At 52.9% G+C, this 14629-nt stretch overlaps 2 protein-coding genes across 11 annotated transcripts in view; one reads left to right on the top strand and one right to left on the bottom strand.

Moving 5' to 3' along the window:
* Positions 1–14174, bottom strand: part of C7H2orf69 (chromosome 7 C2orf69 homolog) — a 116048-nt gene extending 101874 nt beyond the window's left edge. Inside the window, exon 1 of one of the 2 annotated variants that reach the window (XM_063933059.1) lies at positions 13962–14174. In XM_063933059.1, coding sequence (XP_063789129.1) covers positions 13962–14174 — 213 coding nt within the window. The remainder of the gene's footprint in view (positions 1–13961) is intronic. The other variant, XM_063933058.1, reaches the window with a different exon arrangement.
* Positions 14109–14629, top strand: part of LOC134944476 (ribulose-phosphate 3-epimerase-like) — a 50034-nt gene continuing 49513 nt past the window's right edge. For 2 of the 9 annotated variants that reach the window (XM_063933062.1, XM_063933060.1), the window contains exon 1: positions 14216–14565. In XM_063933062.1, coding sequence (XP_063789132.1) covers positions 14362–14565 — 204 coding nt within the window. In that variant the 5' untranslated portion in view covers positions 14216–14361. Of the gene's footprint in view, positions 14566–14629 lie in introns of all 9 variants that reach the window. The other 7 variants (XM_063933065.1, XM_063933069.1, XM_063933068.1 and 4 more) reach the window with 7 other exon arrangements.

Below are 14629 nucleotides of genomic sequence, written 5' to 3'. Positions count from 1 at the left end.
AGGCAAAGGGCGTTTTACAGCCCCTGACGGTGTTTGAGGCGCCTGGACAGGCATTAATTGATTGTCCGGCCGCCTCATGTCCTCAACTGACTGTTTAAGGGAAGATAAACCATCACGTAATTCCACAAATAAAGGCATCCATTCTGGTGTCGACCCCCTGGGGGGTGACATCTGCATATTTGGCAATTGCTCCGCCTCCACACCAATATCGTCCTCATACATGTCGACACCACGTACCGACACACACCGCAAACTCACAGGGAATGCTCTAATGAAGACAGGACCCACTAGCCCTTTTGGGGAGACAGAGGGAGAGTCTGCCAGCACACACCACAAAGCGCTATATATACAAGGGATATCCTTATATTAAGTGCTCCCTTATAGCTGCTTTAATATATATATATATAGCCATTAATGTGCCCCCCCTCTCTGTTTTACCCTGTTTCTGTAGTGCAGTGCAGGGGAGAGACCTGGGAGCCGTTCTGACCAGCGGAGCTGTGACAGAAAATGGCGCCGTGTGCTGAGGAGATAGGCCCCGCCCCTTTTTCGGCGGGTTCTTCTCCCGCTATTTTTCCAGTCAGGCAGGGGTTAAATATCTCCATATAGCCCCTATGGGCTATATGTGAGGTATTTTTAGCCTTGTATAAGGTTTATATTTTGCCTCTCAGAGCGCCCCCCCCCAGCGCTCTGCACCCTCAGTGACTGCCCAGTGAAGTGTGCTGAGAGGAAAATGGCGCACAGCTGCAGTGCTGTGCGCTACCTTATGAAGACTGAGGAGTCTTCAGCCGCCGGTTTCCGGACCTCTTCACGCTTCAGCATCTGCAAGGGGGTCGGCGGCGCGGCTCCGGGACCGGACTCCACGGCTGGGCCTGTGTTCGATCCCTCTGGAGCTAATGGTGTCCAGTAGCCAAGCAGCAAATCCACTCTGCATGCAGGTGAGTTTACTACTTTCCCCCTAAGTCCCACGTTGCAGTGATCCTGTTGCCAGCAGGACTCACTGTAAAGAAAAAAACCTAAACTAAACTTTCTCTAAGCAGCTCTTTAGGAGAGCCACCTAGATTGCACCCTTCTCGTTCGGGCACAAAATCTAACTGGAGTCTGGAGGAGGGTCATAGGGGGAGGAGCCAGTGCACACCACCTGACCTAGTAAAGCTTTACTTTTTTGTGCCCTGTCTCCTGCGGAGCCGCTATTCCCCATGGTCCTTTCAGGAACCCCAGCATCCACTTAGGACGATAGAGAAAAGAATGGAAGAGGGGGGGGGGGGGGGGGGGGGGGTGTAGGGGGGAACCTTTAAACCTATTGTATAACTTGCTTTCTATTAAAATATATTTGCAACAGAGTCTGAATCTGTACATATACAAACTCAGTTGTACACAGATACACAAGTGTCGCATGTCACATTAATCAGCAGTCTCTGCTGGTGCGTCCTAGTCACATCTTTGGATAACCAGATTTGAAAAAGATGTGCGACACAAGTATAGTCTCACAGGGTCTGGCAGCTCACTTGTACCAGGCGAGAAAAAGGGGAAATGATCAAAATGTCCAAACGTCTGATCTGAATTTTATTCCTTTGCTGCTGTAAACCCAAAGGATGCTCAGCCCTCAGAAAGAACACACTAAATTGTCACAGCGCACTGGAATATATTAAACAGACCAACACTAATCAGTTTACACCTTAAACACACACAGAGAATTACTCTGCCTATTAAAAGCTGCCACAATATCAATTACTACATTGTTACTCCTTTGCTAGCAAGTTGTAGAGAAGATTGTAAACCTATTTTTGACAATGGGGTCGATTCAATTCAGCGACAATTGAATAGCGCCGGGAGTTAGCTCCCGTCGCTATTTAATTCAGCTCAAGTTAAGTCGGCGAAGGCCCGTTCTCGCCGACTTAGGTTGAATTGTCAGGAGAACGGTCATTCTCCGACTTAACTTACCCGCCGTGATGCTGATTCCCGACAGATTCAGCCTCGCGGCAGCACTTTTGTCGGATTTCCTCTCTCATCCCCTGGGGGTGAGAGAAGAATTCCCGACAATTGGTGTCACTTAGCACCGTATTGAATTGTGCCGGGAGTTAAACTCCCGGCGCTATTCAACTGTCGCTGAATTGAATCGACCCCAATGTATCAATTGACAATCACACTCTTATTAAAAATAAGAATTTACTTACCAATAATTCTATTTCTCGTAGTCCGTAGTGGATGCTGGGGACTCCGTCAGGACCATGGGGAATAGCGGGCTCCGCAGGAGACAGGGCACATCTAAAAAGCTTTTTAGGTCACATGGTGTGTACTGGCTCCTCCCCCTATGACCCTCCTCCAAGCCTCAGTTAGGTACTGTGCCCGGACGAGCGTACACAATAAGGAAGGATCTTGAATCCCGGGTAAGACTCATACCAGCCACACCAATCACACCGTACAACTTGTGATCTGAACCCAGTTAACAGTATGATAACAAAACGAAGTAGCCTCTGAAAGATGGCTCACAACAATAGTAATAACCCGATTTTTGTAACAATAACTATGTACAAGCATTGCAGACAATCCGCACTTGGGATGGGCGCCCAGCATCCACTACGGACTACGAGAAATAGAATTATCGGTAAGTAAATTCTTATTTTCTCTAACGTCCTAGTGGATGCTGGGGACTCCGTCAGGACCATGGGGATTATACCAAAGCTCCCAAACGGGCGGGAGAGTGCGGATGACTCTGCAGCACCGAATGAGAGAACTCCAGGTCCTCCTTAGCCAGAGTATCAAATTTGTAAACTTTTACAAACGTGTTCTCCCCTGACCACGTAGTTGCTCGGCAAAGTTGTAATGCCGAGACCCCTCGGGCAGCCGCCCAAGATGCGCCCACTTTCCTAGTGGAGTGGGCCTTTACAGATTTAGGCTGTGGCAGGCCTGCCACAGAATGTGCAAGTTGGATTGTGCTACAGATCCAACGTGCAATCGTCTGTTTAGACGCAGGAGCACCCATCTTGTTGGATGCATACAATATAAACAGCAAGTCAGACTTTCTGACTCCAGCCGTCCTAAACTATATATATATAAATATATTTTTAGGGTCCTGACAACGTCTAGTAACTTGGAGTCCTCCAAGTCCCTAGTAGCCGCAGGCACCATAATAGGTTGTTTCAGGTGAAAACCTGACACCCCCTTAGGAAGAAAACTGGAGACGAGTCCCAGTTCTGCCCTGTCCGAATGGAAAATTAAATATGGCTTTTATAAGACAAAGCCGCCCATTCTGACAATCGCCTGGCCGAGGCCAGGACCAACAGCATGGTCACTGTCCATGTGAGATATTGGTCAACAGCATGTTCACTTTCCATGTGAGATATTTCAAATCCACAGATTTGAGCGGTTCAAACCAATATGATTTTAAGGAATCCCAACACTATGTTGAGATCACACGGTGCCACTAAAGGCACAAAAAAGGGGTGTATATGCAATACTCCCTTGACAATCTGGACTTCAGGAACTGAAGTCAATTCTTTCCGGAAGAAATTCTACAGGGCCGAAACTTAAAACCTTAAAGAACCCCAATTTTAGGCTCAAAACACTCCTGTTTTCAGGAAGTGTAGAAATCGACCTAGTTGAATTTTCTTCGTGGGGCCTTCCTGGCCTCACCCACGCAACATATTTTCACCACATGTGGTGATGACGTTGTGCGGTCACCTCCTTCCTGGCTTTGACCAGGGTAGGTATGACCTCTTATGGAATGCCTTTTTCCTTCAGGATCCGGCATTCAACTGCCATGCCGTCAAACGCAGCCGCGGTAAGTCTTGGAATAGACATGGTACCTGCTGAAGCAAGTCCCTTCTTAGCTCCCCAGGCCCTTAGTCCTCTGTGAGCATCTCTTGAAGTTCCGGGTACCAAGTCCCTCTTGGCCAATCCGGAGTCACGAGTATAGTTCATACTCCTCTATGTCTTATAATTCTCAATACCTTGGTTATGAGAAGCAGAGGAGGGAACACATACACAGACTGTTACACCCACGGTGTTACCAGGACATCCACAGCTATCGCCTGAAGGTCTCATGACCTGGCGCAATACCTGTCCCGTTTTTTGTTCGGGCGGGACGCCATCATTTCCACCTTTGGTCTTTGCCAATGGTTCACAATTATGCGGAAAAACTTCCCTATGAAGTTCCCACTCTCCCGGGTGGAGGTCATGCCTGCTGAGGAAGTCTGCTTCCCAGTCGTCCACTCCCGGAGAGAACACTGCTGACAGTGCTATCACATGATTTTCCGCCTAGCGAAAAATCCTTGCAGTTTTTTCACTGCCCTCCAGCTTCTTGTGCCGCCCTTTCTGTTTACGTGGGCGACTGCCGTGATGTTATCCCACTGGATCAATACCGGCTGACCTTGAAGCAGAGGTCTTGCTAAGTTTAGAGCATTATAATTTTGCTCTTAACTCCATCTATGTGGAGAGAATTCTCCAGACTTGATCACACTTTCCTGGAAATTTTTTTTTTTTTTTTTTTTTTCCCTGTGTGACTGCTCCCCAGCCTCTCAGGCTGGCCTCCGTGGTCACCAGCATCCAATCCTGAATGCTGAATCTGTGGCCCTCTAGAAGATGAGCACTCTGTAATCACCACAGGAGAGACACCCTTGTCCTTAGATATAGGGTTATCCGCTGATGCATCTGAAGATGCGATCCGGACCATTTGTCCAGCAGATCCCACTGAAGAGTTCTTGCGTGAAATCTGCCGAATGGAATTGCTTCGTAATAAGCCACCATTTTTACCAGGACTCTTGTGCACTGATGCACTGACACTTTTCCTGGTTTTAGGAGGATCCCGATTAGCTCGGATAACTCCCTGGCTTTCTCCTCTGGGAGAAACACCTTTTTCTGGACTGTGTCCAGAATCATCCCTAGGAACAGTAGACGTGTCCTCGGAAAAGCTGCGATTTTGGAATATTTAGAATCCACTCGTGCTGTCGTAGAACTATTAAAGATAGTGCTACTCCGACCTCCAACTGTTCTCTGGACCTTGCCCTTATCAGGGAAGCGTACCAGTTTATTTTAAGAAGAATCATCATTTCGGCCAATACCTTGGTAAAGACCCGTGGCGCCGTGGACAATCCAAACGGCAGCGTCTGAACTGATAGTGACAGTTCTGTACCACGAACCTGAGGTACCCTTGGTGAGAAGGGCAATTTTGGACATGTAGGTAAGTGTCCCTGATATCCAGTGACACCATATCGTCCCCTTCCTGGTTCGCTATCACTGCTCTGAGTGACTCCATCTTGATTTGAACGCTTGTATGTAAGTGTTCAAATATTTCAGATCTCACCGAGCCGTTTGGCTTCAGTACCACAATATAGTGTGGAATAATACCCCCTCCCTTGTTGTAGGAGGGGTACTTTGATTATCCCCTGCTGGGAATACAGCCTGTGAATTGTTTCCAATACTACCTCCCTGTCGGAGGTAGACGTTGGTAAAACAGACTTCCGGAACTTGTGAGGAGGAGACATCTCGAATTTCCAATGTACACCTGGGATACTACATGTAGGATCCAGGAGTCCCCTTGCAAGTGAGCCCACTGCGTGCTGAAACTCTTGAGATGACCCCCTACCGCACCTGAGTCCGCTTGTACTGCCCCAGCGTCATGCTGCGGACTTGGCAGAAGCTGTGAAGGGCTTCTGTTCCTGGGAATGGGCTGCTTGCTGCAGTCTTCTTCCCTTTCCTCTACCCCTGAGCAGATATGACTGGCCTTTGCCCGCCTGCCCGTATGGAGACGAAAGGACTGAGACTGAAAAGACTGTGTCCTTTTCTGTTGAGATGTGACTCGGGGTAACAAAAGGTGGATTTTTCAGCTGTTGCCATGGCCACCAGGTCCGATGGACCGCCCCTTTATACGGCAATACTTCCATGTGCCGTCTGGAATCTGCCTCACCTGACCACTGTCGTGTCTTCGTCTGGCAGATATGGACATCACATTTACTCTTGATGCCAGAATGCAAATATCCCTCTGCGCATCACGCATATATAGAAATGCATCCTTAAAATGCTCTATAGACAATAAAATCTTGTCCCTGTCAAGGGTATCAAAATTTTCAGTCAGGAAATCCGACCAAGCCCCCTCAGCGCTGCACATCCAGTCTGAGGCGATTGCTGGTCGTAGTATAACACCAGTATGTGTGTATATACTTCTTAGGCTATTTTTCAGCTTCTTATCAGCTGGCTCCTTGAGGGCGGCCGTATCTGGAGACGGTAACGCCACTTGTTTTTATAAGCGTGTGAGCGCCTTATCCACCCTAAGGTGTGTTTCCCAACTCGCCCTTACTTCTGGCGGGAAAGGGTATACCGCCCATAACTTTCTATCGGAGGAACCCCACGTATCACCACACACTTCATTTAATTTATCTGATTCAGGCAAAACTACAAGTAGTTTATTCACACCCTACAAAATACCCTTATTTGTGGTACTTGTAGTATCAGAAATATGTAACACCTCCTTCATGCCCTTAACATGTAACGTGTGGCCCTAAAGGAAAATACGTTTGTTTCTTCACCGTCGACACTGGAGTCAGTGTCCGTGAGGTAAATGGGCGTTTTTACAAGCCCCTGACGGTGTCTGAGACGCCTGGACAGGTACTAATTTGTTTGCCGGTCGTCTCATGTCGTCAACCGGCTTGCAGCGTGTTGACATGATCACGTACTTCCACAAGTAAGCCATCCATTCTGGTGTCGACTCCCTAGAGAGTGACATCACCATTACAGGCAATGTGCTCCGCCTCCTCACCAACATTTTCCTCATACATGTCGACACACACGTACCGACTTACAGCACACACACAGGGAATGCTCTGATAGAGGACAGGACCCACTAGCCCTTTGGGGAGACAGAGGGAGAGTTTGCCAGCACACACCAAAATGCTATAATTATACAGGGACAACCTTTATATAAGTGTTCCTCCCTTATAGCATTTAATATATATTTATATCGCCAAATCAGTGCCCCCCCTCTCTGTTTTAACCCTGTTTCTGCAGTGCAGTGCAGGGGAGAGCATGGGAGCCTTCCCCTCAGCCTTTCTGTGAGGGAAAATGGCGCTGTGTGCTGAGGAGAATAAGCTCCGCCCCTTTATCGGCGGGCTTTTCCTCCCGGTTTTTTAAGAACTGGCCTGGGTTAAAATACATACATATAGCCTTAATGGCTATATGTGATGTATTTATTTTGCCAAATAGGTATTTATATTGCTGCCCAGGGCGCCCCCAGCAGCGCCCTGCACCCTCCGTGACCATGTCAGTGAGCCGTGTGACAACAATGGCGCACAGCTGCAGTGCTGTGCGCTACCTCTCTGAAGACTGTGAAGTCTTCTGCCGCCTGTTTCCGGACCTCCGTCTCTGCCGTCTTCAGCGTCTGTAAGGGGGATCGGCGGCGCGGCTCCGGGACGAACCCCAGGCTGACCTGTGTTCCGACTCCCTCTGGAGCTCAGTGTCCAGTAGCCTAAGATCCCAATCCATCCTGCACGCAGGTGAGTTGGAGATCTCTCCCCTAAGTCCCTCGTTGCAGTGATCCTGTTGCCAGCAGGAATCACTGAGTGAAAACCTAAAAAAAAAAAAAACTTTTCCAAACAGCTCTTTAAGAGAGCCATCCAGATTGCACCCTTCTCGGACGGGCACAAAAACCTAACTGAGGCTTGGAGGAGGGTCATAGGGGGAGGAGCCAGTACACACCATGTGACCTAAAAAGCTTTTTAGATGTGCCCTGTCTCCTGCGGAGCCCGCTATTCCCCATGGTCCTGACGGAGTCCCCAGCATCCACTAGGACGTTAGAGAAAAGATACAATGGGCGGTATTCAATTCTTTCCGCCCCCTTCTACACCTGTTCTGTTTCTGACGGGCATGGCATCATCATTTCAGCTCGCTACCCCCAGGGTAGCGAGACACCCTAACCCGGCCTTTGTCTGTCCGGATTTATCCTCCAAAGAGTGGTCTTTGGATGTGGTACAGGCTCTCCGTATCTAAGCGAAGAGGACTGCCTCCTTTAGGAAATCTGATTCTCTCTTTGTACTGTTTGGTTTTCACAAACGTGGCTGGCCAGATGGATTAGAATGGTGATTGCACAAGCTTATGTGCAGGCTGGACTTCCAGCTCCTGCTACCATCAAAGCCCATTCTACTCGGTCTGTTGGATCTTCCAAAACGCGGGAGTGGCTGGGCGAACGCTGGGTGTGTTTGTGCCGTCAAACCAGGAACGAAAAGGACTGAGCTGGTCGCAATGGCAGAGTAAGTCTGGAGCTACTCAGAAACTGCTAAGAAATTTCTATTCGCAATTCTGCTAATCTTTCGTTCGCACTTCTGCTAAGCTAAGATACACTCCCAGTAGGTGGCGGCTTAGCGTGTGCAATGCTGCTAAAAGCAGCTAGCGAGCGAACAACTCGGAATGACCCCCATCGTCTCTTTTCCTGCTACTGCATTGGGCTGGTTAACGAAACTGAGCTCCTGTGCATGGAGGTGGGGTTATAGAGAAGGTGGCGCTGAGCATCTTGGGAACAGTCAAAGCTTTTAGCCTGTTGGTGCCTCGGATCAAGATCCTACTCTACACCCCAATGTCATTCCTTGTGGAATACCAGTGTACCTCGCTGCAGGAATCTCTGTATGGGACGGCTGGATGGTTGTCTGTATTACCAGATGTCCCTCTGGAAAACGGCTTCCATACGGCTGTCTAGATGGAGCAGTGACGCACACGGAGGAGGGGGTTCCGAGCACCTGGAACTCCCCCCCCCCCCCCATATAGAGCAGTTCCCTCTATAGTAATAAGTGTAACAGTGAGCCCTACCCCCAGGGCCGGCGCTACCCGCTCAGCAAGGTCCTGCAAAGCAGGGAGGCGCTGGGTCAGAGAGGCGCTCTTCCCGCTCTGCGACCTTGCTCTGATGTGCGCTGTTGATGCCGGCTGCCAGCGCCTGTCACTCTGACAGACGACAGCAGCGGCACCTCACTGATGGAGCCGCCCCTCTCCCTGCCTCCTCACTGATGGAGCCGCCCCTCTCCCTGCCTCCTCACTGATGGAGCCGCCCCTCTCCCTGCCTCCTCACTGATGGAGCCGCCCCTCTCCCTGCCTCCTCACTGATGGAGCCGCCCCTCTCCCTGCCTCCTCACTGATGGAGCCGCCCCTCTCCCTGCCTCCTCACTGATGGAGCCGCCCCTCTCCCTGATGGAGCCGCCCCTCTCCCTGCCTCCTCACTGATGGAGCCGCCCCTCTCCCTGCCTCCTCACTGATGGAGCCGCCCCTCTCCCTGCCTCTTCACTGATGGAGCCGGCCCTCTCCCTGCCTCCTCACTGATGGTGCCGCCCCTCTCCCTGCCTCTTCACTGATGGTGCCGCCCCTCTCCCTGCCTCCTCACTGATGGAGCCGCCCCTCTCCCTGCCTCTTCACTGATGGTGCCGCCCCTCTCCCTGCCTCCTCACTGATGGAGCCGCCCCTCTCCGTGTCTCCTCACGGATGGAGCCGCCCCTCTCCCTGCCTCCTCACTGATGGAGCCGCCCCTCTCCCTGCCTCCTCACTGATGGAGCCGCCCCTCTCCCTGCCTCCTCACTGATGGAGCCGCCCCTCTCCCTGCCTCCTCACTGATGGAGCCGCCCCTCTCCGTGTCTCCTCACTGATGGAGCCGCCCCTCTCCCTGCCTCCTCACTAATGGAGCCGCCCCTCTCCGTGTCTCCTCACTGATGGAGCCGCCCCTCTCCCTGCCTCCTCACTGATGGAGCCGCCCCTCTCCCTGCCTCCTCACTGATGGAGCCGCCCCTCTCCCTGCCTCTTCACTGATGGTGCCGCCCCTCTCCCTGCCTCCTCACTGATGGAGCCGCCCCTCTCCGTGTCTCCTCACTGATGGAGCCGCCCCTCTCCGTGTCTCCTCACTGATGGAGCCGCCCCTCTCCCTGCCTCCTCACTGATGGAGCCGCCCCTCTCCCTGCCTCCTCACTGATGGAGCCGCCCCTCTCCGTGTCTCCTCACTGATGGAGCCGCCCCTCTCCGTGTCTCCTCACTGATGGTGCCGCCCCTCTCCCTGCCTCTTCACTGATGGTGCCGCCCCTCTCCCTGCCTCCTCACTGATGGAGCCGCCCCTCTCCGTGTCTCCTCACTGATGGAGCCGCCCCTCTCCCTGCCTCTTCACTGATGGTGCCGCCCCTCTCCCTGCCTCCTCACTGATGGAGCCGCCCCTCTCCGTGTCTCCTCACTGATGGAGCCGCCCCTCTCCCTGCCTCTTCACTGATGGTGCCGCCCTTCTCCCTGCCTCCTCACTGATGGAGCCGCCCCTCTCCCTGCCTCCTCACTGATGGTGCCGCCCCTCTCCCCTCTCCCTGCCTCTTCACTGATGGAGCCGCCCCTCTCCCTGCCTCTTCACTGATGGTGCCGCCCCTCTCCCTGCCTCTTCACTGATGGAGCCGCCCCTCTCCGTGTCTCCTCACTGATGGAACCGCCCCTCTCCCTGCCTCCTCACTGATGGTGCCGCCCCTCTCCCTGCCTCCTCACTCATGGAGCCGCCCAGCGCTGTGTAGGAGCCCGCAGCCGGCAGCAGTGTAGTGAGTCACACTGACGCCACTGAGCTACATGTTCTAACAGAGAAAGCCTCACTGGCACCGTTCCCCGGCGCCAGTGAGAGGCTGATCAGCCACATCACCCTTCATCTCTGCACCGCACTGCTGCTGCAGCTCTCAGCTTCCTGGTCTCCGTGTTGGCCCTCACTGCATACTGGGACATACGGGGGAGGGAGGAGGGGGAGTCTCGGCAGCAGTCTGTGGTGTGTGTACTGAAGAGTGAGTCAGTGTACTCAGCCCCTGCAGTGAGGAACCTTGATGGAGCCAGAGCCAGGAGGTGCACAGTGTGAAAGTGTGGAAAAAGAAAACACATGGAAAGTAAAGAGTGTGTGTTTAGCTATGGGTGTGTGTGTTTCTGCATATACTGTATATGTATTTTCCTATGTCTGTTTAGGTGTGTGTGTGTTTAGCTATGTGTGTTTTTCTGTGTATACTGTATATGTATTTTGCTGTGTGTTTAGCTGTATGTATGTATGTATGTATGTATGTATGTGTGTGTTTTACTATGTGTGTGTGTGTATATCAATATCTACAGTAGCCACACTCATCCATCCCATGATGCGTACGCATCGCGGCATGGATGGCGCCACTGGTGTGCCCATGTCTATGAATCGCGCATGTGTACTTCTATGGAGTGAACGGAGGCTGCGAATAGCCGCAGCACGGCGTTCACTGTCTGCTTGCCATGATGCGTATGCCGGTTCCTACACATTGCGGCAACAATGAGGCTGGCCACATCTTTATCTATCTATCTATCTATCTATCTATCTCACATTCCCGGTAGTAAATGTTGACGTGTGCATCTCTGTACTGTGCGGCGTACTGTGTATAAGCTTCTGTACTGTGCGGCGTACTGTGTATAAGCGCCTGTACTGTGCGGCGTACTGTGTATAAGCGTCTGTACTGTGCGGCGTACTGTGTATAAGCGCCTGTACTGTGCGGCGTACTGTGTATAAGCGTCTGTACTGTTTGGCGTACCGTGTATAAGTGTCTGTACTGTGTGGCGTACCGTGTATAAGCTTCTGTACTGTGCGGCGTACCGTGTATAAGCGTCTGTACTGTGTGGCGTACCGTGTATAAGCTTCTGTGCTGTGTGGCATATCGTGTATAAACCTCTCAACTGTGTGGCGTAATGTGTATAAGTTTCTCTACTATATGTGCCAAATTGGACCATGGGTATTCAATTGCGGGCGTTTTGAGCCAGATTTTAAATCTCTTTTCACCCATGAATTTCCCCCCTTTTTTGTCGAATCGGCATGGGCGAAAACGCCCCCAAATTCGACAAAACTTGTAGATCGGCTGCAAATTCGCAGATTCACGTGGTTTTTGCCAGTGCTGGACTTTTCAACAAGTCAAAAAAAACGGCACAGGCATTGAAAAGGGCGAATCTAATTCGCCCTAATAACAGACGATAATTTGCCGATTTTTCGACTGGTCAAAAAATCTGGCAATAATTGAATACCCCCTATGTGTTTTAACATGTATAATCTTCTCTATTGTGTGGCGTACCCTGTATAGGGCTCTAAACTGTGGCGCAACATGTATAAGGCTCTCTACTGTGTGGTGTACCATGTATAAGCTTCTCTACTGTCTGGCGTACCCTGTATAAGGCTCTCTACTGTATGGCGCAACGTGTATAAGGCTCTCTACTGTGTGGCGTACCGTGTTTAAGCTTCTCTACTGTTGTGGCATACGGTGTATAAGGCTCTCTACTGTGTAGTGTAACGTGAATTGGGAGTACTATTGTGTGGCGACACACCTTATTAGTGAGACAAACCATATTTTGGGGGATGCTATTTCCCTATTTTTAATATGGGATGGGGCCCAATGCATATTGTTGCACCTGGACCCACTATTCTCTAGTTCCGCCACTGCGCCTGTCTGCCCAGGAAGACCACCGCACGCGTCCCTGCCCTCACCCTCCCTGTAACTCCCCCTCAGCGTCCCTGCCCTCACCCTCCCTGTAACTCCCCCTCAGCATCCTTGCCCTCACCCTCTCTGTAATTCTCCCTCAGCCTCTCTGTAATTCTCCCTCAGCGTCCCTGCCCTCGCCCTCTCTGTAACTCTCTCTCAGTGTCCCTGCCCTCACCCTCCCTGTAACTCTCTCTCAGCATCCCAACCCTCACCCTCTGTAACTCCCCCTCAGCGTCCCTGCCCTCACCCTCCCTGTAACTCTCTCTCAGCATCCCAACCCTCACCCTCTCTGTAACTCCCCCTCAGCATCCTTGCCCTCACCCTCTCTGTAACTCTCCCTCAGCATCCCTGCCCTCACCCTCTCTGTAACTCTCCCTCAGCATCCCTGCCCTCACCCTCTCTGTAACTCTCCCTCAGCATCCCTGCCCTCACCCTCTCTGTAACTCTCCCTCACCCTCCCTGTAACTCCCCCTCAGCGTCCCTGCCCTCACCCTCCCTGTAACTCTCCCTCAGCGTCCCTGCCCTCACCCTCCCTGTAACTCCCCCTCAGCGTCCCTGCCCTCACCCTCCCTGTAACTCCCCCTCAGCGTCCCTGCCCTCACCCTCCCTGTAACTCCGTCCCTGCCCTCACCCTCCCTGTAACTCTCCCTCAGCGTCCCTGCCCTCACCCTCCCTGTAACTCTCCCTCAGCGTCCCTGCCCTCACCCTCCCTGTAACTCCGTCACTGCCCTCACCCTCCCTGTAACCATCCTTCAGCGTCCCTGCCCTCACCCTCCCTGTAACTCTCCCTCAGCGTCCCTGCCCTCACCCTCCCTGCAACTCTCCCTCAGCGTCCCTGCCCTCACCCTCCCTGTAACTCTCCCTCAGCGTCCCTGCCCTCACCCTCCCTGTAACTTCGTCACTGCCCTCACCCTCCCTGTAACCACCCTTCAGCATCCCTGCCCTCACCCTCCGTAACCACCCTTCAGCATCCCTGCCCTCACCCTCCCTGTAACTCTCCCTCAGCATCCCTGCCCTCACCCTCCCTGTAACTCCCCCTCAGCGTCCCTGCCCTCACCCTCCCTGTAATTCTCCCTCAGCGTCCCTGCCCTCACCCTCCCTGTAACCACCCTTCAGCGTCCCAGCCCTCACCCTCCCTGTAACTCCGTCACTGCCCTCACCCTCCCTGTAACCACCCTTCAGCGTACCTGCCCTCACCCTCCCTGTAACTGCCCTCACCCTCCCTGTAACCACCCTTCAGCGTCCCTGCCCTCACCCTCCCTGCCTTCACTCTCCCGGTAAATCCCCCTCTTTTGTGACGCACACTGACCCTTTATGGAGTTAAGAGAGGGAGGGCGCAATTTTATAGTTTGCAGGAGGGCGCCGAACACCCTAGCACCGGCCCTGCCTACCCCATACAATGTAAAGGTCAGCGGCTATTGCTCCTTGTCTGAATACTGAACCTCCAGGATGAATGTGTGAGAGGATACCAGCCAGAGACACACACCCCGCACTCACCTGCACGTCCCCCGGGAAGTAGACCACGTGGTGCAGCCGCTGCGCTCTCCCCCGCGGCGGGCACAGCAGCACGTCATTACACCGGCTGGGCTCAGCCCCGGACACCGCCGGCAGCCGCAGCAGCGGGACGGCCTCAGGGCCCGCGCACCCCCCCGCACACAAGCTCATCACCCCGGCCACAGCCCGGAGCAGCAGACGGCGGGAGGAGCGCATCCAGCTGCGGTAACCAGGACAGGTGGGGAACGCAGTCGGCGTGTGACGTCATCACGCCGGAATCAAATCCCGGGTACCATGGTAACAAGAGTATGCGACGCTGGATGGGGCACGGGGGGCGCCCTCTGTCTCTGGTCAGTCACTTCCAGCTGCAGCTCCACAGCCGCCCGGACTTCCCCGCTGCTGGATGTGCTACATCACCTCTCTCCCCTGCCGGCCTCAGCCCCGTGAACACGGTGGTGCTGCTGCTGCTGGGGAATGGAGGTCTTGTCTCTGGCTGGCCAAGCGGGCAGTGGTCGCTGCCTTCCTCAACATCGGTACCGTCTGGAGAGGGCCCCTGAGGCATTGCCTGGGGGCTAGCGGCCTCATCACCAGCCCATGTATGTCTCATGTATGTGTGTGCCCCATGTGTACCGTGTACTGTGTGTGATGTATGTATTGTGTATGTGTGCCTC

The sequence above is a fragment of the Pseudophryne corroboree genome, chromosome 7 (assembly GCF_028390025.1).
Source record: "Pseudophryne corroboree isolate aPseCor3 chromosome 7, aPseCor3.hap2, whole genome shotgun sequence".
In the NCBI taxonomy this organism is placed as follows: Eukaryota; Metazoa; Chordata; class Amphibia; order Anura; family Myobatrachidae; genus Pseudophryne; species Pseudophryne corroboree.
This window is presented reverse-complemented; position numbering and strand designations above follow the sequence as displayed.